We start from the raw sequence: 24398 nt of genomic DNA, 5'->3' as shown, positions 1-24398 counted from the left end.
CTTTTGTAGACCAGGTTTGTCTGGGGTTTAGAGATTTGTGTTTCAGCTAGGACTAAAGGTGTGGACCACTCTAAATTACTTTGGAGAAAGCATCTCTGGCTATCTGGACAATTATCTAAGGTTGAAGGCTGGAGAAATAGATGGCTCTTTCCTTGCAGAAGATTGGTTTCAGAACTCAAGTTAGGCATCTCACAACTGTCTTTAACTCCAGCTCCATGGTGACAGGATGCTTCAGGCCTCTGCACATGCACCCAACAAATACAAAGATGTGTGTACAGAAAATAATTCAAAAAGCACACATCAGATTTGAAACTATTTTCTGAGGAGCCTAATTGTATGCTGAGCAAAAAACTTTGTTGAATGGCCTTCTGAAGGTTTGATAAAGAGCCAGGTGTTTATGGATACATTGTTCTCGTTATGAGTCTGGTCATTTGCTTTGTGGCATTGGATTTTTTTTTTTTTTTGAATGACAAGCAGTTAGTGGAAGTGTTGGGCATGTGCTCCAGACCTGCTAAGAGCCGTTCTCTTATTAAGTAAGGTATTTGTTCCTATGGGCTAATGTATATCAAGACATTAACGTATTTTTCTTCTTAGAAGAAAAAAATAAACTTGAAATTATTTTTATAACGCAAATTTTCATTTGTTTCTTAGAAGACCCATTTGATGACTTTTTTGGGGGCCGAAGGGCTTCCCGAGGAAATAGAAGCCGAGGTACAGGCTCGTTTTTCTCTGCCTTCAGTGGATTTCCTTCTTTTGGAGGTGGATTTCCTGCTTTTGATACAGGTATTAAAGCCCTAGATTACTGAGTCTGAACAAGTCTTTTAGCTAGCACAGTTTGAAGTTAGTAGGGGACTGGGTAAGTGGGTCTCTCTGTGCTTGGAAATCTATTTCCTGTCCAGAGGGTGGGTGTGTAGACAGTAATGCCTGTAATCCTATGTTTGACCCTGGATCCCAGTTGAGTAAGATTCTAAGGGGTCAGGCTGGGGTTTGCAATGATACCTTGTCTCAGCTTAAGAAAAGCCATGACCACTATTGTGGGAATGTGGGGCATGTAGTTTCCCCTGCAGTAAGATGCTTATAAGGTTTTGCCCCAACTGTGAAGCACACACTGGTTTTTTAAAGTCTGTATGTAAGAAAACAAAGGGCATTATTCCCATTTTGGAAAAAAGTTCTATTGTTTTACATGAGTAATTGGGCAAATGCATGCCATTTGGGTTTGTTTGTAGACCAGAGGGAGATTTCCTTCCACATGGGTTCTCGGTATGAAACTGAGGTCATCAGGTTTTTGTTTTGTTTCGTTTTTCAAGGTAGGATTTCTCTGTGTAACAGCTCTAGCTATCCTGGAACTATATCTGTTGGCCAGGCTGGCCTTGATCCGCCTACCTCTGCCTCCCAAGTGCTGGGACTAAAGGTGCATGCCATCACTGCCTGGATCGTCATCAGGTTTTAATGGCAAACTTATCTATTGACAAATCATGCATCTGGTTGAACCTTAGAGTGGTTCTTAACCTGTGGCTTGTGACCCCTTGAGCTTGTCAAACAACCCTTTCACAGGGTCACCTAAGCCCATCAGAGAATACAGATATTTACATTCTTATTCTTAACAGTAGCAAAATTAGTTATGTAATAGCAATGAATATAATTTTATGGTTAGGGTTACCACAACATAAGGGACTGTATTAAAGGGTTGCAACATTAAAAAGGCTGAAAACTACTACTCTAGAAAATCATTAGTAATAATAATATTGGAAAAAGTAAACAAAAACCCAAAAACAAAAAAAGTAAACAAAACTATTGATTTCTTCATTTTGATGCTCATTTCCTGTGGGCATCACCAGTCTTAGAGCTTAAATGATTGAGACATGCCTAGGAATGTGAGCTGTATGGTGTGAACATTTGGGAAACAAGAAAAGTTCTAAGCCAGGTGGTGATGGCACACTCGAGGCAGAGGCAGGCAGATGGCTTTGAGTTTGATGCAGCCTGGTCTACAGAGTGAGTTCCAGGACAACCAGGCTACACAGAGAAACCCTGTCTTGAACCCCACCCTCCAAAAAGTTAGAGATTATTTGTATTTGTGTATGTGTGGGCACTTGTGGGGAGCATGTGCCATGCACAGAGATGGGGAGGGCATTCAAGTCTCCTACTGTGGCGGCAGGGGATCAAACTCCGGATGACCAACTAGTTCCTTAACCCACCAAGCCATCTTACTGGCCTTTGAGGCTTAATAAGTTTTGAACTTAGTAATTTTTGCATGAATACTTGACATATGCTGCCTTTTAACTATTTTCTGTTTCTCCGTAGGATTCAGTTCATTCGGGTCACTAGGACACGGGGGTCTCACTTCATTCTCTTCAGCATCATTTGGTGGCAGCGGAGTGGGCAACTTCAAATCAATATCAACTTCTACTAAGATAGTTAATGGCAAAAAAATCACTACGAAGAGGTATTTATTAATGAATCTGTTTACTTTTGAGGTAGTGATGTCACCTAGACCAGAAACTCATTCAGATTTACAGAGAGCCACCTGACTCTTCCCCCAGTGCATTAAATGCTCAGTCAAGATCTTGAAGTTTTTGGTTGCAATGCTGTGGTTAGAGGTTTGCGACACCACTATTGTTCTTGAAATGCAGAATCTTGCCCACAGAGGGCAGGTGTCCTACAAACTGGATCTATATCTCTAGCCCTTATTATTTTTCCACTCTTTTTCAGTTTTTGAGACTTGGTAGACCTGGATGACCTTGAACTCCTTAACTAGTTCCTTAACCCACCAAGCCATCTTACTGGCCTTTGAGGCTTAATAAGTTTTGAACTTAGTAATTTTTGCATGAATACTTGACATGGGCTGGCTATAGTGTATATCACATGAAGCTTAGTATTTGTTCTTAGTTGTTGGAGTCTAGTAGCACAGTGTTTCATGTGCTTGCTCTGCACATCTCCCCGAGCTGAATTTCTAAATCAGCTAAAGCTTTAGAGCCTTTTGCTTTCACTATTTGCCTAATGTTGACTTTTAGGCATGCCACCCTGATCCCGTGTAACAGGCTCCCTGTTGCCAGTGTTGCAGTGTTCTTTCCCGAGTAGGAAAACTCTAATGGAGCAGGGCTGGGACCACACCCAGCACAGCGCTGCTCTATGTGTATAGTTAGCAGGTGGATTTACAGTATTTAGAGAGTCCAAACTTAGTTTTGAAAGAACATGAAATTTGAAAAAGAACTGAAACACCCTCGCTTCCCCCGCTCCCCCCTTCCCCGACAGGTTTCTCTGTAGCTTTGGAACCTGTCCTGGAACTCCCTCTGTAGACCAATTTGGGTGGCCTCGAACTTATAGAGATCCACCTGTCTCTGCTGGGATTAAAGGTGTGTGCCACCACCGCCTGGCAAAAGAAACTAGAATATTATGAAAGCTTGTTTTGTGTTTGTAAGGACTGAGCCTAGGGCCATAAGTTTGCTAAGCAAACTCTTTCTGCATCCCAATTGAACAGAGGTTTCTAAATGAATCATTTCTTACAGAATTGTGGAGAATGGTCAAGAAAGAGTAGAAGTTGAAGAAGACGGACAGTTAAAGTCCTTGACGATAAATGGTAAGGAGCACCTGCTACGCTTGGATAACAAGTAATTCAACGCACGCATTTAACAGAAATGTTAAACCATAACAAGCACCATTTGAGGAATAACAGGAACTTTTTTTTTTGAAGATTTCAAACGAACTCAACTTTCTGTATAACTGTACCTAATCTAAAGTATTTATAAAACAGCTCATCGGAGCCCCTATTTGTCATAGACTTTTGAGTTTGTTGTTGGGACCACAAAATAGGACCATTTTTTTTTTTGTCTTTAAAATTGTTGTAACCTCTGTATGCACTTTGCTTTAAACAAAACAAAACAAACCGTAATCCGAGGTGAGCCCTGTGACTCTTGAGTAGTGCTAGGACGAGACTGTTCTCTGACACCAGCATGGATCTGCTTCCCATTGTGTTGAACTGTGAGTGAGTAGTGTCAGCCTGCTGTGAAGCTAACGTTGCCAGATGAACCTTCAGCAGAAATATTTCAATTTTTATTTTCAGTATTTAGTAATTAACGCTATTACTGCATCAATGGTAATACATTTCTGGTTTAGTGTAAATTAAGGATGTTTTCTAGTTGTGCATGGATGCTGGCAAATTCGTCAGTTCTGAAAATTGTTTAAGTATGTAATGTTAAGCTTAGGTTTAAGAAAAACTGGTAATTTGGGTCTTTGTCATTTGCTTAAAAAAAAAAAAGAAAATAAATGCGAATGTGTTTGGTGCATTCTTTCATGAGCGGGGTCTGCAGCCTTCTTGTGTCTGTGTGATTTTGTGCCTGGGCTTCTAGTATCACTTTTGTGCTTCCTTCAATCGTGATGGATTCTGACTGGAAGTTACATATAGACCTGTCTTCAGAGTGTATGAAGACTGTAAATAATGACCAACAATTTAGTGTGGTGGGGGTGGGGGTGGGGGTGCTCAGAGATTATGTGGAAAGGTCTATAAATAATGAGAAACAGTTTTGTAATTTGTTGGGGAGTAAGTTTTGGGGATTCGATCCAGGGCTGGGTACAGGCTAGATAGGCAGTTACCACTGATATCCCTCATCTTGTCTTTTTGAAATATCTTCTAAGCAGCTTAGACTAGTCTTGAACTTGAGCTTCCTGTCTTCACCCTACATGCTGGGATTATAGGCATGCTCCATCATGCCTTGCTATTATAGATCTTAGTGTAGCAGTTTGTGGGAGGAAAGGAACCAGTCCAGAAGTTTTCATTGAAAACTGTTGTAGTTTTGATATAGCTTACAGGCTATCACTTCAAGGCAGTGCACATGAAACATCATGATATGATTAAAGAGCCAACAACAGTAAACGTCTTGTTTTTCAGTCTGTAAAAATAACCTTTGGTTATGACAGTTCTAGTTAAAAGTTATGTGATATTGAACATAACTTGCATTTAAGCCCCCACCCTATCATTTAAGAAGTGAGTAGTGTGTAGATTCTGATTGTTGCAAAAATTTCTTCTGGGACTCTGAGGACTCTTGACACTGTCTGAAATAAGGAATAGCAATTTTACAAACTTTCATACCAGAGAAGAAAAGTTTTATCTCCAAGTGCATACTTAAAGGGAATGATCTAAAGATGGCAGAGGATTTAGTGCACTTGACCATATGTTAGGAATGAGCTGATTTTGACTACAATGCCTTTGGATAGGGTGGGTATGCAAACACTGCAAACCTGAAGACAGTGAGTACGTATTGCTTTGCTTCCCAAATAGTTTGTGACCAGAAAGCCCGACATTAAAGACATCGAGTAGGTACCTTGACACAGGATGAGACAGAAGAGAAGCTCTGGCGTTGCCTAAGGATATGGGAATGAAAAGGAGTGAGGAGACAGCAAGTACTTGGCCTCAATTTTGCATTTGCATATGTGTGAGTACACTGAGATGTACTTGAAGCATCAGAGGTGATGTAGCTGTCCTAGAGTTCAGATGGGTAATGGAGGAGTAGGGCATATGGACCAGTGCTTGATACTTGCACTTGGTAGCTGTTGGTCTGTTCCTCCATCACTTACTGTGCTGACACACAAGCAACTTGTTAAAATAGATCTAGTTCCCAGAGAGCTATCCCCAGGGTAGATGCTACTTTGGGAGGGCTTTGAATTGCTGTGTGGTGGTGGTGTTATTTAGCAATGACTTACTAAATGAAAAGGCCCCTTTGCCACTTTGAAAAGAAAGATCTCACTTTAGTGTTTGGTCTTAGAAAATCTGACTGAAAGCTTGTGGGGGTATGCTCAGTTCTTGTACAGGGACATCCTCAGAAGCTGACTGCTATGTGTAGAGTCCTTGCATAGGAGGTTCCTGCCTGAGTTCTGTAAAAATTTTTCCCCCACTTGTTTTCTTCTCTGTCCCCCAACTTGGTTTGAGTCAATTCAGTGAAGGAATATTCTCCACTTTTTTTTGTTTGTTTGTTTTGTTTTTTTGTTTTTGTTTTACACAAAAATTCTAGGGTCAATTCTGAGCTGAGTCACTGATAGGATATATAACAAACAGTAATATGGAGTGGCTTGCGTTGTGGACATTAAGGGCAGATTTCAATAGCAACGTGTAAAAATCTGGCCATACACCAAAGTTCTTTACTTGTGTGGGATCCTTCCAGGTGCTCAGGTTCGAGGTCCAGTGCACGATCCTCTAGGCAACAGCGCTAGTTTTATTCATTATATATATGTGTGGCCTCTTAAGGAGCAGCCTCTCTTCTCTCGTCTTTTTGGGGGTGGTGATGGGAGAGAGAGAGTCTTGTGTTGTTCTGTCTTCAGCCCATTCCCATCCCCTCCCCGCAAGTTCTGGGATGATCTCCATGCATGCACTGTCACCCTCCTCTTGTTGTGTTTTGTTTTTGAGTTGGTCTCATTATATATGTAGACTTTATGTACAGCGTGGTCTGCATATATAGTATAGCCCACACAGCTCTCAACTCACATCCCTGTCTGACTCCCGAGTGTGCGCCGTCACTCCCAGCCCTTTTGAGGGGGCTGGGTTGAGGTGGTTGACTGTCCTAGAACTAGTTCTGTAGACCAGGCTGGCCTCAAACTCAGAGATTCTCCTGCCTCTCCCTCCTAAGTGCTGGGATCAAAGGTGTGTGCCATCACTGCCCGACTGCCAGCCTTGTTTTTTTTAACTGTGTTGTGGGTAGAACCCAGAGATTTGTGCCCCAGCCCTCTTCCAGAATATAGTCTCAGATTCTTCTGTTACAATTTTTGTGTTTGTAGTTTGTCCTTTCTGCCTTGTTGGGAGTTGAGGAGACAAAGCCTCACTGTTTATTAGACTGGACTCAAAATTCTTCCAGTAGCCACTGCAACTTCCCAAACACATGCCACAGACCGGCTCAGGGGAGCCACTCAGACCGTGGGAGAAGCAGGGTCTTGGTAACAGGAAGGCACAAGTTCGGCGAATGACAGACACAACACACAAGAGAGTGCTTGGAATCTGCTGCGATTTTACTAAATTCTTGTTTTCATTATATAGTATTCAAACAAAGAACAAATCAGAAAGTCATATATCATTGGTTGGCACAGTATGAAAGCTTCTTTTAGTCACATCAGCAATATTTAAGAAAAGCATATTATCAGGGACAGGTGTTAGACATAAAGCATCCTTAGAAGAGGAAATCTTATCCTTGGGAACGTAAACCTCAGACAAGTAGTTTCATCTAAGAATAGAAAGTTTCTGTCTCTATCGCTATCATGGCCTTTCCTCTAACACTTTCTTTATCTCATCCAGTGACCAAATATGCCTAATCAGTTCTCTGCACCTGTTGAAATATACTTTTTAGTACCTTCTTATGCAGCAGACACCATGGGAGTTGGGATCTAGCAAGCCTATCCATAAAATTCAAAGTAAAATATATAATACTCTTTGTCCATCAACATTAACCCATCTATTCCCTTGCTCATCATACACCCTGTGTATGACAAAGGTTCTTCTGTAGTCCTATACATTCCTATACTTTGCTTCCCTATCTCGGAGCTGTTCCTGAAGAGATAATCCTTGCCTTGTAGATATAGAATATCATTATTATAAAAGAGATTGTGCAACGCCCATATCGCGCATAGCCAGCTAATTGAGAAACCTGTATGCCCTAAGGGTGGCCAATACCAGCTGTCTGCCATTGACCTCCAGGAAGCCTAGTCACAAAGGACACGTCGCTCCTGTCCGGCATAATGACATATGGCATGTCACACAGACGACACGAGTTAGTGTGGCAACTACACCTGACTTGCTGCTTGAGTTCATTTGAATTACTTGCATGTGCCCTGGAGATGGTAGGGTACAGTCCTTGGATTGCTTGCCCTAGCATGCACCACCAATACTTGGATTTCATCTATCTGCTAGCACAGAATAAATCATAATGTCAACCTCAGCTATATAGAGAGTTTCAAGACACTGATGTATGAGACCATGTTTGGCATGAGGAAGAATTGCCTTGGCATGTTGAAATACCTTTCTAAAAGCTTTTCTTTAAACAACCAAAACAACAAAATCAGCTGGTGGTGGTGGTGGCACACACTTAATTCTGGCAGAGGCAGGCAGATCTCTGAGTTTGAGGCCAGCCTGGTCTACAAAATGAGTTCCAGGACACCTAGTTCCAGAGAAACCTAACTCAAAAAAGAAACAGGCAAAAAAAAAAAACCCCAACAAAACAAAACAAAAAATCATTTTACATTTGTATTTGTATGAGCCTGTTTTCCCATGTGCAGTGTACACATGAAAAATTCATGCGTGAATGTTGCCTGCATGTATGCTTGTGCACTATGTGTATACAGTGTCTTCAGAGGTCAAAAGTGGCAAGATCCCCTGGAATTGGAGTTATAGACAGTTGGCTAATGGTTGCTAAGAATTGAGTTCTGGTTTTCTGGAAGAGAGGCCAATGTTCTTAACTGCTGAGCGCTCTCTCCAGCTCCCATTCTTGATTTAAAAATATATATTACATATAATTGTAAAACTAATGTCATTCGTTAGGTGTACACTTTTAGGCAACAGGGTTTAAAATAAACTGTATGGGTATTATGCCTACATGTAATATCTATGCACATGTGTGTTTGTACTATGCATGTCTAGTGAGTGCCTTTGGAAGCCAGAAAGGATTGAGGTTACCCTGAACTGGAGTTTAGAGTTATAGGTGGTTGTAGACTGCCATGCGGATGCTGGGAATAGAGTTGAATCCTTCAGAAAATGAGCACTGTGACTACTGGTCCTTCTCCACAGCCCCAGGGTTAGGTTTTGATTTTGTGTCTCTGTGAGCATGCACATGTGAGTGTAGGAAACTCATGGATTCCCTGGAGCTGCAGTTGTAGACAGTGTTGAGAAGGTTGCTGTGGGTGCTGGGAACCAAGTTCAGCCCACTGACAACAGCATGTTTTGTTACAGGCTGCTTTTAGAAAGCGTAGTGCACAAAACAGTGTCCTTTCCCCCAGTTTTGGGGAAATAGATTTCTGAAATTTATCCGTTGTCTCTGGGAGTTTTTGAAATAATAGGACAGTGTTTCCATTTGCCCTCTGGTAACCAGAATCTAGAATGTACCTGGGAGGCAGGGGGGTATCCCCCCTCCCCCGTTCTTGATAGTCTTACTATGCAATCTGTATTGATAGTAAGTACATCAAGGAATGGAAACACAGGCTTCCTCTTAATTTACCAAGATTGAACCCAGATTTGAATCCTCTACTTCTCATCTGTTTTCTTTCTCCACTGGCTCGTCTGTAGTCAGTATGTGTGTGTGTATCTGTCCTGTGTCTCCCTATCCTACAAGGGCTATGCTCTCTATTTATCGAGCATCATGAAAACATGGCGCTCTTCAGAGACTTTCAGGTTTCATAAGGGAAGCCGTTACATTAAGAACCGAACTCTTATTCTGAGAGCAGATTCATAGTCCCCTCCTGTGTCGGTCCCCTCCCCTTACCCCCAGTTTCTCTGTTTAAGACTGGCTGTCTTTGAACTCTGCTCTCCTCTGCCTTTCAAGGCATATGTCATGACCACCCAACATTATTTTGGTTTTCAGAGGGCAGATTTTCAGCTGCTGACCCATTTCTCTGGCTCTGAAATATGTTTTAAGCTAAAGAATTTTAAGTAGCAGCTGGTTTATGTCCAGAACCTGTTTCCCTTTCTCTGAGCATGTGGCACAGGGCAGTGGAGTCTGGCTTGGCTGCTTGGGTACACAGCTGCCTCGCCTGGGTTTCCCATAAAGCCTGGCTCTGGTCCTAGAGGGCACTCCAAGAGGCATTCAGGAGTGGCCACAGCTGTGGGGTGTGGGAAGTTGCTAAGCAGCACTGTCTTGTGCTAACTGACAACATTTGGCCTCAGTCTTGGGAACAGTTGGTGTTTTTAAAATGCCCATTAAGTCCCAACCCTGCCTGCCTGAGGACTGACTTAGTTATGACCACCCTTACTCAGGGGTTTTGAAGGATATGAGCAACATAGTTTTAGGGGAACAGCATCGTATGGAACAGATAGCTTTTCCGTGTAGAGGATACCAGCTCCACTGGGACTGCTGGAAGTAATTTATCTTTGTCCACTGTGACTCAGGAGCTTCAGGATGCTTGTGACACACACAGCTCCCAACAGAAGCTGGGCATCTCTTGTCATCAACTATGGTGCTTTTCATAGTTGTTAACCACAGAGGCAGGGTCTCTATCCTCACTTGGTAGCCTAGGCTAGCCTCAGTTGTGGAGCTCGTGTCTTAGTGTCCTAAATGCTGGGATTACAGGTGCACGCTGTTCCATCCAGTTCACCGGTTATTTTCAGTATCAGTTTATGTATCTCTGGCTTCAAAGATCATATTTAGTAAGTGGCTTTTAGAGATTGTTTGTAAGTCTGAGAATGTGATTCAGCTGTGTGGTATTTTTCTAGCCTGTGTTAGAAGTAAACTACATCCTGTTTGAAAGTAATGCCTTCAGGATTCCTTGGCTCCTAGGTCTCTGTGAAAATGTTGTTTGTACCTACTTGTATATTTCCTACTTCTCCATTTGCTTTAACCCAGGTTAGATCATGGCATTCCCCAGGCTAACCCTGCTGGCCTTGGCACATAGTTTTCTCCCTCCCTCCCACCCCGTTATTCCAGGCTGCCCTTATGCATTCCTGACTTGGTTTCCCCCCTTTGGCTGCTGTGTGCTTGATTCTCTGTTCACATGTGTGTCCTCTCCCAGTTGCTCCCCATTCTGTTTGTTCATTTGAGACTGACGGCAAATAGCTCTTTGTTCCCCTTATTTGAAATTTTACGACTGCGTTTAACAACAAGAATAGATCGTGTCAACCCCGTGCCTGCCACATGCCAGGCATCAACTGTGTGACTTCATATTGTGGACCAGCAGGTGATGCAGGTGAACTCTCAGGTTACGGTGGCATTAGTGAAATTGACTCTTCTCATGTCCTTGGGGAGATGGCTGTGTGAAATCATCAGGAGTACACTCACATTCAGCTGGACTCGGTGGCATCTGAAGTCGTGCCACACTCATGTGACAGCTGCCGAGTATTTCTGTCACAGCTTCTGGATGACCTCAGTCTCTTGGCTCAGGACACTGGCAGGTCATGGGTCTGTTTTAAAAATTCCATTTAACTTGTTCAAAAGCAGGATATTCTCTGGTGTGTTCCCCAAGTGAAAAAGAAACATGAGCTCATAACCAACCTCTGTACTCCAACAATTTGGATATTTACATAAATTTGACCTGGGATGTGCTCAGTGTATGCTTAGGCACTGGCTTGGATCCCTAGCACCAAGACAACCCCATTAAAATAACGAATGGAGCTGGACGGTGTGGTGCACGCCATTCATTCCAGCACTCAGGAGACAGAGGCAGGCGGATCTCTGAGTTCTGAGGTCAGCCTGGTCTACAGAGTGAGTTCCAGGACAGCCAGGACTACACAGAGAAACCCTGTTTTAGGATGAAAAACCAAACAAAAAGTTAACAACAACAAAAAAAGAAAAAAGAAAAGGTCCTAAGAATTGGCTAGCAGAACCGCCAGATTTGTAATCACGTATGAGTGTTTTGGCTGCATTTATTTCTATGCACTGTGTGCATGCTTGGTGCCCATGAGAACCAGGCTACGGATTGGGTACACCAAAGCTTGTGCAGTGGTGAATGCCCAGAGAAGAGAGAGTGCAGTGAACAGCTAGCATGGGGGACTTGACAAAGCCAGGTGCGGAAGCGGTTCGGTGACATTTGGCACTTCTATCTAGATTGTTCTCAGGAAGGAACTGGTGATTCTGGGTGGGATGTCCCTTTGTGCCCGAGAGTTACTACAGAGAGTGCTGTGATGGCTGTGTTGCCCAAGTCTGTAATAATTCATGCTGGCATCTGTCCTGAACCTTCCCTACTGCTAACACACTACCCAGAAGGCTATGTTCTTGAGTCTTGGTGGTTTCCCTGGTTTTGAAGGATTGCCAGGAGGACCTGGCGTTTGTTTCAGTTGTGGAACATTTTTTATTAAATTACCATCGCTTGTATGTGCATGTGCCTTGTATCATATACATGGAGGATAGAAGACAACATGCAAGAGTCGGGGACTTCTGGGAAATTCAGGTCATTAGGCTGTGTGGCAAGCACCCTTGCTCTGAGCTTTCTCGCTGCCTCTGTATAAATCTTAAACACGTTATTAACATTTCAAAGCAGGAGGCTTTCTTGTGTGTGAGATGAGTTAAATGTAGCGAACTCTGGGATCCTCCCTGACCCACACATTTCCTCCTGGACATGTTAAAGCTGGCTGTGGGGTCTTTTGCAAGTCAGGTTCTCAAGTTGCCTATTAGAAGTTCCTAATCAAAATATAACTTGGTTCCTTGTATTGGGCCTCTCATGCGTACAGGCCTTCAGAAATCATCACCTCACTCTGCTTCCAGGCACATAGCCTTAAAGGTTGGTCCACTGATTGTGTCTATTTGCTGCTGGGGTATCTGGGATGGAGCTGGGGTGCAAAGTGTTGGTTTGTCCCAGGGTGGAGGAGGAAGGCTTCAAACCACGCAGGTTTGGGCAGATTTCTTGGGTCCATCCACCTTTCAGAGGAACCTGAAAGGTGGGACAAAATCTCTTGCTTGAGGTGAGGTGAAACTGCTTGTTTGTGGAGTTGCCCTTCCTTCCCTAGGCTTCTGATGGGTCTTGTCAGTGCACTTCTATACAGTCAGTATCTGATAAGGGGACAGAGCAGAGCTGGTCAGTCTTTAAATGTGAATGCTGTCCAGTCTCAGACACTGCAGATTCTGCCTCCCTTGCTGTTACAGCTGCAGCAATGCTGCGCGTACCAGACCTGCACATGCTTCAGTGCTGCGCGTACCAGACTTCTGCACATGCTTCCCCGGATGAGATCAGTTCAGCAAGCCATAGTGTGGGCCGGGACCACATCTTCCTAATTCAAAGAAGTTACCAGTGGTTCTCAACTTTCCTAATGCTGCAGCCCTTTAATACACAGTTCTTCATGTTGTGGTGGCCCTCGACCACAAAATTCTATTTCATTGCTACTTCATAACCATAATTGTCCTGCTGTTATGAATCTTAATATAAATATCGGGTATGCAGGATATCTGACATGCAGCTGCTATGAAAGTCATTTGATCCCCAAGGGGTCATGACCCACAGGTTGAGAACAGCTGGTTTATGGTGCTGTTTCTTTGGATATTTCTTTCATTTTTCTTTCACGGATATTATGAAGTTCACCCTTGTTTACAGGATTTCAGTCTTAGTTTTTTGGGTCCTGGGTATGGATCCATGACCTCACATTGCTAAATTAGCACTCTTCGCCCCCCACTCCCACCCCAGCTACTACTGGCAGCCCTCGCTCTACTTTTCAAGACTTGGTCTTCCAGCCACAGAAACAGCCTAGGGTCTAGGAGCTTATCCAGTATGTGTTTTGAGGGCCCTGCGGATGAGCTCTGAGCCCCACTCTCGGTGTTATGATCCAGCTCTGCCTGATAATTGAGGCCTGATTTGGCAAATCTGGAGAGGAGTGGTGGGTGGCAGTGCCACGTGTGATTTTACTTTCCTAAGGAAGCCCACCAGCATCATGGCCAGGACACAGCCACTCACTGTGTCCTCTTTGCAGGGGACCATCCTGTCTCTGCAGGCTACACATGAAGGGTGCCGAGTAAGACAAGGAATGAAGTCCTTCCTGTGATAGTGGCTGTTCAGGGCAAAGCATTACTTCTGTGTTCTGTGACGTCTCCCTGGCTACTCTCTGATGGGGCAGCAGTGGATTGTGTGTGTGTGTGTGTCCAACTCTGCCGTGAAGGTTGCGGTTGGAAAGAATCAACCAAGTAGACTGAGTGATGCAGTTTGTGCCAGGAGATGAAGATGGCAGGGGTGGTCCTCACCCACCTACCAGCTTCTCAAAGCTAGTAAGACATGTCCACATTAAGGGATAAGGATGAATGGTGTTGGAGCCTAGATGCTTGCTGTCATTTTGACGGTGGTGATGTATGTGGGTTCCCACTATAACAGGGCAGATAAATCATCAGAACTCTAAGCCAGCATCCTGTGTGAAAAACAGTTTAGTTTCCACGGACTGTTGTTAGATGGGCCGTGCTCCTGGGCCCATAGAACACTTGTCCAGTACTTCTGCTTATAGGGTAGCCATGAAGACAAAGACCAGAGGGTTCAAGAGAAGTGTTTCTGAAGCCAGACCGGAAGGAACACATCTGTCTCAGGATGGTACCTGCTACTCCTTTGCTGTTGGAGCTTGCAAACACAAAGCAGTCTGTCCACAGAACCATCTGTATTGGGGCTAGGTCCAGGCTGGGCGCTGGAGTCAGCCCAGCGTTGTTCCCAGAGGAGTCAGGCTTGGTAATGTCCCAGACACCAGTGGTCCTGCTGTGTCTGCCGTATTCCAGACTGCTAAATGGAGAAGCTTCAGGACTCCTGTCACAGCAGCCAGTTCATTGATTTTGGGGTGATTTGTGAGGACAGCAGGCTGGAAGGAGTGCTTGGATAAATACACGGCAAATGAGCCCTCCTAGGAAGTGCACAGTGAGAAAGCCGGAGCAGAGAAATGACCTGGGTATTTCCCACCTCTGTTTCCGTCCCCGGCACTTCAGTGTGAGGGACCCTGTGGCCCATGTTCTCCAGGGCTGGTCTAGGGGATTTCCTAGTGGGGATTTTCAAGAAAGCCCTGAGAGCTGAAGGGCCCTCTGAGCAGGAAGGTGACAGCCACAAGAGGGGTTGTGGGCATTGGCCAAGCACCACTGGGCCCTCAAGCACAGACAGAGAAACCACATGTGCCTGGATCCTGAGCTACTGGTTTGGTAGCTTCCTCTCCTGAGAACGGTGAGGCACAGTGTGTAGTGTGTTTGCTCGGCTTCCTGCTAGTCGTCTAAACTTAGTTCTTTTTAAAATTATTACACATTTGAGTGTGTGTATGTGTGTGTGTGTGTGTGTGTGTACGTACGTGTGCATGCATGCATGCACCAGTGTACGAGTGGAGACCAGAGGACAACTTGAGATTTGGTCGTCTCCTTCCGTCTCGAGGGGCCTGGGGATAAGACCCTGGTTACCAGGCTTGCCTTGGTTGCAGAGCACCTTTACCCTCTGAGCCATCTTGCCCTTTGCCAGTCCTGAGACAACGAAAGCCAGTGTTCTCTGCAAGGTTAGTTGTTTCACTCAACAACAGTAAACAGAGCTCTTTGATGGTACGCTGTGTATTCCCAGCCTGGGGGAGGTAGGGGTTTGGAGTGCAGAGAGCCTACAGGGAAAAGGAAGTGGGCCACCCTCTCAAGTGACTGGCTTCCTGCTAGAGATGTCCTAGCCAAGCTCTGGAAGCCAGAAGCGGGAACTTGCCCAACCGGGGTGGTGAGCTTGTAAGATTGTTCCACTGAGGGCCATTGCCTGTAAAATCCGTCTGGGAAACTTTACTTATTTCTGTTGGGGTTGAACCTCGTTGGGTGTGTCTAGGTGGAGCCTGCAGATCCAGCAGGACTGTTGGGAAGGGTGCTCCTGAAGCAGAATATGGGGGAGATTCCTGTCTCCTCTTGTGACTGGATGCGAGCCTGGTAAGACCTGGCTCTGGGCGGACCCAAGGAGACCCATCCTGGTACTGAGGTAAGTGAGAAGAGCAAGAGGCTGCTATCCTGAGGCTCGGCACTCCCCCCCCCCCCCCAAAAAAAAAAGGTTTGTGGTGGGTATCACACACATGAGAAAGTGGTTTCCTTCATGAGTCACACGTGGTCAACATGCTTGCCCTCCCTTTCTCCTTCCACCATTCTCCCTTCTATCAAATATGGGGTGTGCTCAAACTGTAGTCTAGACTGGCCTCCAGTGTCATTCTGCCTCAGCTTCCCTTGTTGGGATTACAGGCGTGCACAAACATGGCCATCATATGTTTGTTTACTTGTTTATTACGGTTTTTCTAGACAGGGTTTTTTTGGGTAGCCTAGGCTGTCCTGCAACTTACTCTGTAGACCAGGCCGACTGGCCTTGAACTCACAGAGATCCACCTGTCTCTGCCTCCCAAGCGTGGGGATTAAAGATGCGCACCACCACCGCATGGCTCTTACTTATTTTTAAACATTCAGTAGAATGAATTCACAGGTGTTCTCTGCTCTGGAGAGGACAGTCTGGCCTGGCGTCTCTGTGGCCTCTGGAGAGGACAGTCTGGCCTGGCGTCTCTGGTCTTTCATGTGTTTCTCTGGGCACCAAGGGCTGTGTTGAATGCTCAGTCTCTCCATATGTTGGGGTGACTGGCTAGCTGTGGGGCACCCCAGGGATAATTGGCAATACCCCCAAGGGACCAGTAAGTTCACATTATCCTCCTGCATGCCATCATTTATGTCAGCCTGATTCTGACCCGTCACCACTTACCTGCCACGTTAGGGTTGAGTAGTCAGGAAATGTGTTCTGGTTTGGGTATTTCAGAAACCCATGGGGTGGTGATGGCCTCTGTTGCTCCCCAAAGCATGCCTTTCCCTCAGCAGTCTTGGGAAACAGTGCCTTAACATGGGGTGCATGGTAATTTTCCTCTCTGATGGTCCCAGATCTCAGGCCGTGGTCTCATTCAGAGATGTTTCTTGTCTGCAGATGAGTCTATGGACTCACAAGCTTGACCATGCCACATCTTGCTCTCAGCTCAGTGCAGGAAGTGTGTGACTCAGTAAGATCCCCAGGCTCTAGGCCATCCCAGGACATGGAGGATGGGTGTGAACAATGCCGTCGAGATTGGCACCTCTGGACAGGCTATTGCTGCTGGCTTACCTTTGTGCATGGTTGGCTAAATGGAAGCAAAATGGTTGGGGAAGATGGTCTTCACTGGATGCCTGTAAACAGCCTTGACAAAGCTTGCAAACTCAGTTTTCTGGATTCCCCCCACCCCTCAGGTTTTTTGAGACAGGGTTTCTCTATGTAATAGGCCTGGCTGTCCTGGAGCTTGCTTTGTAGACCAGGCTGACCTCGAACTCATAGGATTAAAGGCGTGTGCCACCACCACCACCATTGGGTTTGGGAGTTTAATGAACCTTGTGGTGACTGTAGTCCCAGGAGTGATACTTGACCCCAGTTTTAAGATTCCTTAGAAATGTGTTTCATTGTGTGTAGGGCTGCTGTCTCCACACAGTGGGAAGATAGGCAGGTTCTCTGTTACCTATCAGGCATGGCTTCTCCACGTGTCTGGCTCCAGCAGAGCCTGGGTTCATGGGAGGCGTCCAAATGAGAACTGATCTACAATACTTTACATATTTCCTTGAGCAAGTGCCTCCCAGTGCCAAAAGGAGCAGCTACCTGCAGGGTGGCAGTGCCTGTCGTGGTTTGCCACCAAAGGAAGGAGACTCCTGCAGGCCTCTTGCTGAGTTGACACACGGACTGTGAGAGTTGGTGGCAGGGCAGCTGCTCATAGGTGAGCAGAGGTTCGCCCTCCTGGCAGCTGAGTGAGAGAGCCACTCACTGCCTTCAGCTTTAGGGTTGGTACAGAGTGTAACAATTCAAAGTTCCAGGGAATCAAAGTCAGTCCTCTAGTTGTTGCTTTCTTGTTTTATTTTGAGTATTCATCTAGCGTGTAAAACCTTCAGAGCTCTTTTCTGTTTCTCCAGAGAGAGCAGCCTTCTCAGTGATGATGGGAGTGTGTGTGTGTGGGGGGGGTGATGAACTGTGCTGCAGACCTGGCTGGGAGCTCTCTGGGAGATTGCCTGCGGCCTGGCTCTACCCTGCAGGCATGGTGGGCAGAGAAAGTGCCCGCGGCTTCTGCAGTCCTAAGCCACGTCATGCTTGTGTAGAGGTGCTGCGTCCTTGGTGCTGGCCTATGGACATGCCTGGGCTTGATCTGGTGCCTTTCTGCAGGGCTGCATTATCTGGTTGGCAAGGACCATCTTAAGCAGTATCTGCCAGGCCTTGTATCTTGATCGTACACTCAGAATCTAGATGATGGCATTGCAGCAGAGACAAGACAGTCGGTTTCTCTGGGATTGCTTTATATCCCCCTCTGGGAAGAGAGTGTTCAGGCCCAACAGTGCAGTGACAAGCATGGACAGTTTCTGTTCTTAGAGAAATATGGTTGATGTTAGAGATTGGAGCCGTCTGTGGGGGAAGAAGGTGGGTGAAGCCTTTTGCTCCCAAGGGAGGGTTGCAGCTCACAGCTCTCCCTGGTGTGCTGTGCTTTCAGGTGTGGCCGACGAGAACGCCTTTGCAGAAGAATGCCAGCGGAGAGGCCAGCAGATACCAGCTCTGGCCCCTGGCCCGGCCCCAGCAACAGTCCGGGCTTCTTCCCCGGCCCGGCCCCCGGCCCCAGCTCCAGTCCCGACTCCGGCCCCTTCTGTCAGCACCCGCACACAGAAGCCACCCAGGCCTGCCCCAACGGCCAAACTTGTGTCTAAAAGCAACTGGGAAGATGAAGAGCAGGACAGGCAGCAGGTTCCTGGCAACTGGGATGCCCCCATGACCTCAGCAGGTGTGCAGAAGGGAGCTGGTGTGGAGCACCCCCAAAGTGGTTTGCCCCCAGACCCCGGACAGCGAAAACAGCAATCAGGCCTATGTTGCTGCATTCTGACCTGAGCAGGCTTGGGGAGCTGGGGGAAGGTGCCAGGCCTGCTGAGCAGGGGCAGAGGAGATCCCTGCACCCAGCTCACCTCCCACAGCTGCTCTATGGACAGCCTAGCTGCGTGGTTCAAAGCCAACCCCATGATTAAAACAGGGGTCCCAGTATTCCGATGTGTATGGAGTATGTTGTCTGGGTTTAGTTGACTGCTGAGGAAATGCTCGGTGCTGCTTCTGTCCCCAGTGGCTCTTTTTTATAATTTTGTTTGACACTAGATCTCGAGATTTGTCACTTAACCTGATTTGCCCAAGGCCACTTGCACACTTATGTTAGCTTCATTTTGCAGAAAAAAAGATATAGCCAGGTTCCCAGTAGAGTGCTCTCAGGTGAGCCACTGGTGAAGGTGGAGGCCTGGCTCCTCCCTCAGTGCTCATGATGGGATCGTCCACTGCCACTGCCCGGCTCTACCCTTAGCCAGGAGCATTTCCTATAGAACATTCTGGATGGTCAGCATGTACACATAGAGCTTTCCCAGTCAGGCCCAAGCCCCCTATCAGTGTAGTTTTATTGCCTGGAAGAGAGTCAAGCTTGTGCCTATGGCCGCACAAACTCGGCAGCCCAGACTGCAGAGATGTGGCTTGGTTGTCCATGTCTGATTGTGTTGCAAAGTGCTCCAAGTAGGAAACAGAATGGTCAATTCTTTTGCTTCCCAGAACTTTGTATTAAAGTCAAGCCCCCAAATCCCTTTAGGTTCTCCTCAGAGGAGAATGCAGAGAGCCCTCTAGGGTTTTACAAGCAAAAGAAAACATACTACGTAGAGTCCCCAATGGGTAAGGCATTGCTGGAACTGGGCAGCAAGCATATAGTTACCCTGCTGTGGGAGATGCCAGCAAAAACAGATGGGCGACTGGGACATGAGCTTTGTGCATCTGAGTGACAGATGGGCAGGATTGCCTGACTGCATAGGAAGCTTTTGTGTGCCTCAGTGGCTATGGACACCTCCCAGTGTCCACTCCCAGTGCTCCCAGGAGAACTGGGAAGGGTGGTGGGAGGTCAAAGCAGCAGACTTGTAGATTTTACCCCTCCCCCACCTCCCCCATCCCCTTCGTGTTCATTTGTGAAGGAATCATAAGGCTGACCCGTGAGTCAATCTCCTGGTTTCTAGAAGGTGCATAGGGACAGGCCTGCCTGCAGAACTTGTTTACAGGTGCGCAGGCCTCCTACCACAGGATCTGGACAGGAAGTGTGACTGCAGCAGATGGCCATTCTCTTGCCTGTTAAGCAAAAAGTGATCAGCCAAGGCCGAAGAATCTGGAGACAGTAGAGTTGAGTAGTAAGAACAGCAAATCACTCTCCCCTTGTTGCTTGGTCAGTACTGATCCAGATATTTTCTGTGTATGTGTGCGAACTAGTGAGCCTGTAGAAATTCTTGGCTTGAGAGTCTGGAAAAGCTGTGAATGAGGCTATCGTCTTGTACATCCCTGAGTCGAGTCAGAAGCACCTGCCAGCATATGGCTCTGGGTGTAGCTGGTGCTTCCTCTTCTCTGTCCCTTTGCTCCCCATGTTTTTAAGGAACCATGCTTTTATATAGAAAAGTGTGAGCAGCCTTCACTTATCTCTTCTATAGGAAAGTGTGAGCAGCTCTTCTCTTGCCTTCTATAGAAAAGTGTGAGCAGCCTTTCTCTTGCCTTCTATAGGAAAGTTTGAGCAGCCCCTTCACTTACCTTCTTACTCAGAAATGATGACTCATTTTGAAGTGGGGTTCTCCAGATTGCCACCTGAGCTACATGAGAACTTGGGTTATCAACAAAGTGAAAACAAACCCGTCGTGAAGAACATTAGAAACTTAGCTACGGTTCAAAAGCGGTTTCTGGTTTCCACAGCGACAAAGCCGTGACCTTTGGGCAGCATAGCTTGACTGCAAGCCACTGTCCTCCAGGCAACACAGAAAGCTTTGCAAAGTCTGGTGCTGTGCTGTTGGGATCAGGAGGATTAAGACCATACTTTTCCTCTTAAAATTCCGAGAGCCATGTTGAAGAACTAAGATGATCTGGACCAGGCTTCCTGCCTGTGTAGCCTTCAGTGGTTTTTGCCTAGTTTTGTAAGTCTTGGGCAAGTTTGAAACTTTGTGCAGAATTTCCTAGTGGCAGCTTCCATTGGCTGTCGGCCAGAGAGCTGTCAGGTATAGTCTAGATGAGCCAGGCCGGTTGGCATCAGGATGGGGAGTTTCCTCAATGAAAGCAGTTTTCACTGAGGTGTCTTCATAAAGAAGGACTTTGCAATTCAGGCCAACTTGACATGTTAGTCCCCCAGGAGTTTCATGGCTTGAACATGTGTGTGTGTGTGTGTGTGTGTGTTTATGTGTGTAACTGGATTGTCCATGTGCTAGGTAAGTTCTGTGTCCCTGAGCCTTGGATTTAGTATGTGTTACATTGGCTTTTTTCTTTTTTCTTCTTTGTGGGCTATTCTGTGACCTTTAAAATTTGTTCTGCTGCACTTCTTGGAGAAGGGATTTGTGGCATTTTTCATTTGTGTATTCCATACACAGCATTGGTCTGTGAACTGTGAAGAACACATGGCCATTAAAAATGGCAATTATCCAACATGAGGAAAATCATGAATGAGGGAGTAGACCTATCCTTCCTTCTTGCGGAACTTGACTCTGTGTGGTGTGGAGTGCAGACCTCTTCACAGGGCACGACTTGTAATTCAGAGAGCTGGATCTTGCATCTAATTCTGCTGCTGGCCTGCATCTTTGCGCCACCGCCTGCAAAACTAATGTGCTAGGATTTTGGTGGATCTCACTGTGGGAATTTTGAGGTGTTATTGGGCCTGTTCTAGAAGTTGGGGATCTGAGATCTCTTGTGGCTCTTCTTCAACATGAGGCCCACATCCCACCTGCTTCACTGTGGCCAGGGTCTAAGAGCTTCTGCAGGACTGAAGGCAGAGCCCTTCATTTCTGGCTCATTGGAAACGTCCAGAGACTGAGCCTCCATCCATCTACTGTGGCCTTGGTTGGTAAGGTTGTGCTTATTAGCTTTAATGACAGGAACAATGACAATGGTTTTGTTTTCAAGGAAGGAAAATGGTCTGCCAGGGAGAGTGGGCTGTCCATTGCAGAAGGGAGCTGTGGAAGGTCTCTGATGGACCTGGCAGAGTAGGTGGCAGGGCTGTGCATTCTGCAGGTAAGGCCTTGGCAGGGCCTCTGAGGACTGAGATGGAGCCTGTTGCACAGAGCTGGTTCTGTGACCGGGCTGCTGGGTGAATGCAGGACGCTTGCTGTGAGTAGCACACTGCGTGGTGGTCTTCAGCCTGCTATTCCAAACAGTTGGTGTTTTCACGTGGACAGCATGAACTGTTCTGTTGTCTCTGTCCGTGGGGAAGTGTCTAGTGAGTGACGCGCCTCATGGGGAAGCAGTTGTTGGTGTGCAGTGTTTCACAAGCCATGTTTCCTTAGGGCTCAAGGAAGGTGGCAAGAGGAAGAAGCAGAAGCAGAAAGAGGACTCGAAGAAGAAGAAGTCGACCAAAGGGAACCACTAGGCTGAACTTGGCGGCAGCCGCTGCAGCCGCTCTCGTGTGTGGTGCGCACGCGCACGGCAGCGGCATCCTTTCGGTGCCGCTCCGCTTAGCAGGATTATGGACATGTGCCCACGGATCGGTAGGATCAGGGGTGTTGGAGATGGAGGTGACAATCTCGGGTGGCCCGCATAGTGTAAGCTTGTGACACATCCTCAGCCTTGTAACTCTGCTTTTCCCCAGCACTAAATCCGTAGCATTTTCCTCTTGAGTTGTAAGGATCTGCCTCATTCTTTTCAGCAGTCCGAGCCCTGCTCCGCGCACTGAGGTGTTTGTAGCTGTAGGAGTCCAGTAGGGCCCAGTAGGGAGCTGGGTATGTGTTCATGACTGTCCTCCGGCGGCGGTACAGTGGGCAGTTTTAGTACAGCAGAACTTAACAGGTAATGTAAGCTGCGCCTTGAGCCATGGGTTTTAGGGTGCTTTTGATTCAGTACTCTGGCAATATAGGCCATCATGAGCCACTTCAGATATAGTCTTTCCTTGTACTTATTGTTCAACTCTTAATCTTCTCCAGGTAGTCAAAAACTGACACCAAATGTAGTTTAGTTTTTGGGAAATCTCATCTTTTCTTCTTGCAGAAATATTTGCCCTTCAATCAACAGGTTTTGCCTAGCAATACCATTTCTAGCTTTCATAGGTCAGTGCCGCTGGCTCTTTACACAGCCACACAGGTGCATACAGAAAAATCAGCTACCAAGCAAGAAGCTTGACCTCAGTTCTTCAGATTGCAAACACTGCCCCTTCACATCGTCCTGTCACAAATCCATGCCATGCTATCACCCAACCTGCCGTTTGCACTGTGAGCACCAGGTAGTTCCGATGCCGTCTCATTTCTGGACTACACATGCCTCTCTGGGATGTGTTCCTTCCTTTCGGCCATGAGGATCTGTTGCTTGGACTTTGTCTCCTTGGAAGAGAGGGCATCATTAAAAGTGTTGGTGGACTTGAGATGCCAGCAGTTGGGTCCAGCAGTGTGGAAAGGGGGAGTTTTGTGAGTTATAGGCCCTGCCATAGCTAGGAGCCTGGGGCAGAGTCACCTGAGGTTTGAGGGGATGGCCACTAAGTGTTTGCTGTGTTTGCTTGGTTTCGGTGGGAGGTGGTGTGGGCAATTACCATGGAGTGTGAATTGGTATTAATGTGTGTTGTGGAAATGTGACCCACAAGGCATAATGTGTTTTAGTGCTACCAACGTAAATAAAATGTAAACGTCACTGAGTCCAGCTCTCATGTGGTCATTCCTTGCCTGCCAGTTGAACTGTTACTATGAAGAACAAAAGCAGATCTTGCATGTTTTTTTTATACATAGTTTTATATATTTTTACTTTGTGTGTGTGCAAGGGTACGCTGTGGTGCATTTGGCAGAGGAAGTCAGAGGACAGCTGTGGGAGTTGGTCCCCTCCTTTCATGTGTGCCTGGGGCCCAATGTAGGTTGTCAGACTTGATGGCCAATACTTTTTTTTTTTTTTGGTTTTTCGAGACAGGGTTTCCCTGTAGTTTCTAGAGCCTGTCCTGGAACTAGCTCTTGTAGACCAGGCTGGCCTCGAACTCACAGAGATCCGCCTGCCTCTGCCTCCCGAGTGCTGGGATTAAAGGCGTGCGCCACCACCGCCCGGCTGATGGCAAATACTTTTAACCACTGAGCTATCTCACCAACTCTTACATTTCTGATTATGGAAGATAAAGTGACATATTTGGGACAGAGGATGTGTTTGTGTTCCATACAAAGAACAGTTGTGAGCGTGGCTTTATGAACACCAGCAGCCTGAGTGAGCATGCTGGAAGCCTGGAGGAGAGGTCGCTTCTCATCCTGGCCCATGACTATAACAGTGTATTGCTCAAGTCTCCAGTACTGAAGGGGAGGTGCTAGGATGCATGTGTGAGAGACCACTTTAGGTAAGGCTCCTTGGCTGCCCTTCCCACAGCCTACCTGTTGATGTCATGGTTGCTCCTTTAAGGCGAGGCACAGGCGTGTAGCCAGTAGGCACACAGTGTTCGTGTGCATGTGTTTAGCCTGGCTCTCCAGAGGAGCTCAAGTCCCAAGGGCAGTGCTTCCCTGTGCTGCTGCAGTGGGACAGCCAGAAGGGAGGAGCCAGCGCCTGTGCAGGGCTCACTGTCAGCCTAGGCTTAGGTGAGGAGACCCAGAGAAAGGCTAGGGCTGCTTGGTGCACACCCGGGTTGGGGCACTGCACAGTCAGCCCTAGGTGTTCAGAAGTTTGCAGTGTGTCAGTCAGTCCAGGCTGATCACTGCCTCTTGGTGTGCCAGTGCAGGATCCTTCTAGAGAGGTAGCAAGTGTGGTACACCCATGCTGCTTGGCAAACGCCCGCGCATCTCAAC

General features: G+C 46.7%; 1 protein-coding gene across 3 annotated transcripts in view; it reads left to right on the top strand.

Annotated features, from left to right (window-relative positions):
- Window positions 1–23278, top strand: part of Dnajb6 (DnaJ heat shock protein family (Hsp40) member B6) — a 102080-nt gene extending 78802 nt beyond the window's left edge. For 2 of the 3 annotated variants that reach the window (XM_038317945.1, XM_038317944.1), the window contains exons 6-9: window positions 652–783; window positions 2302–2443; window positions 3507–3577; window positions 18116–18654. In XM_038317945.1, the coding sequence (XP_038173873.1) occupies window positions 652–783; window positions 2302–2443; window positions 3507–3577; window positions 18116–18504 (734 nt within the window). In that variant the 3' untranslated portion in view covers window positions 18505–18654. Of the gene's footprint in view, window positions 1–651; window positions 784–2301; window positions 2444–3506; window positions 3578–18115; window positions 18655–21944 lie in introns of those variants that run through there. The other variant, XM_038317946.2, reaches the window with a different exon arrangement.
- The last annotated feature ends 1120 nt before the right edge of the window (window positions 23279–24398 follow it).

Source organism: Arvicola amphibius, chromosome 2 (genome assembly GCF_903992535.2).
Source record: "Arvicola amphibius chromosome 2, mArvAmp1.2, whole genome shotgun sequence".
Lineage (NCBI taxonomy): Eukaryota > Metazoa > Chordata > Mammalia > Rodentia > Cricetidae > Arvicola > Arvicola amphibius.
This window is presented reverse-complemented; position numbering and strand designations above follow the sequence as displayed.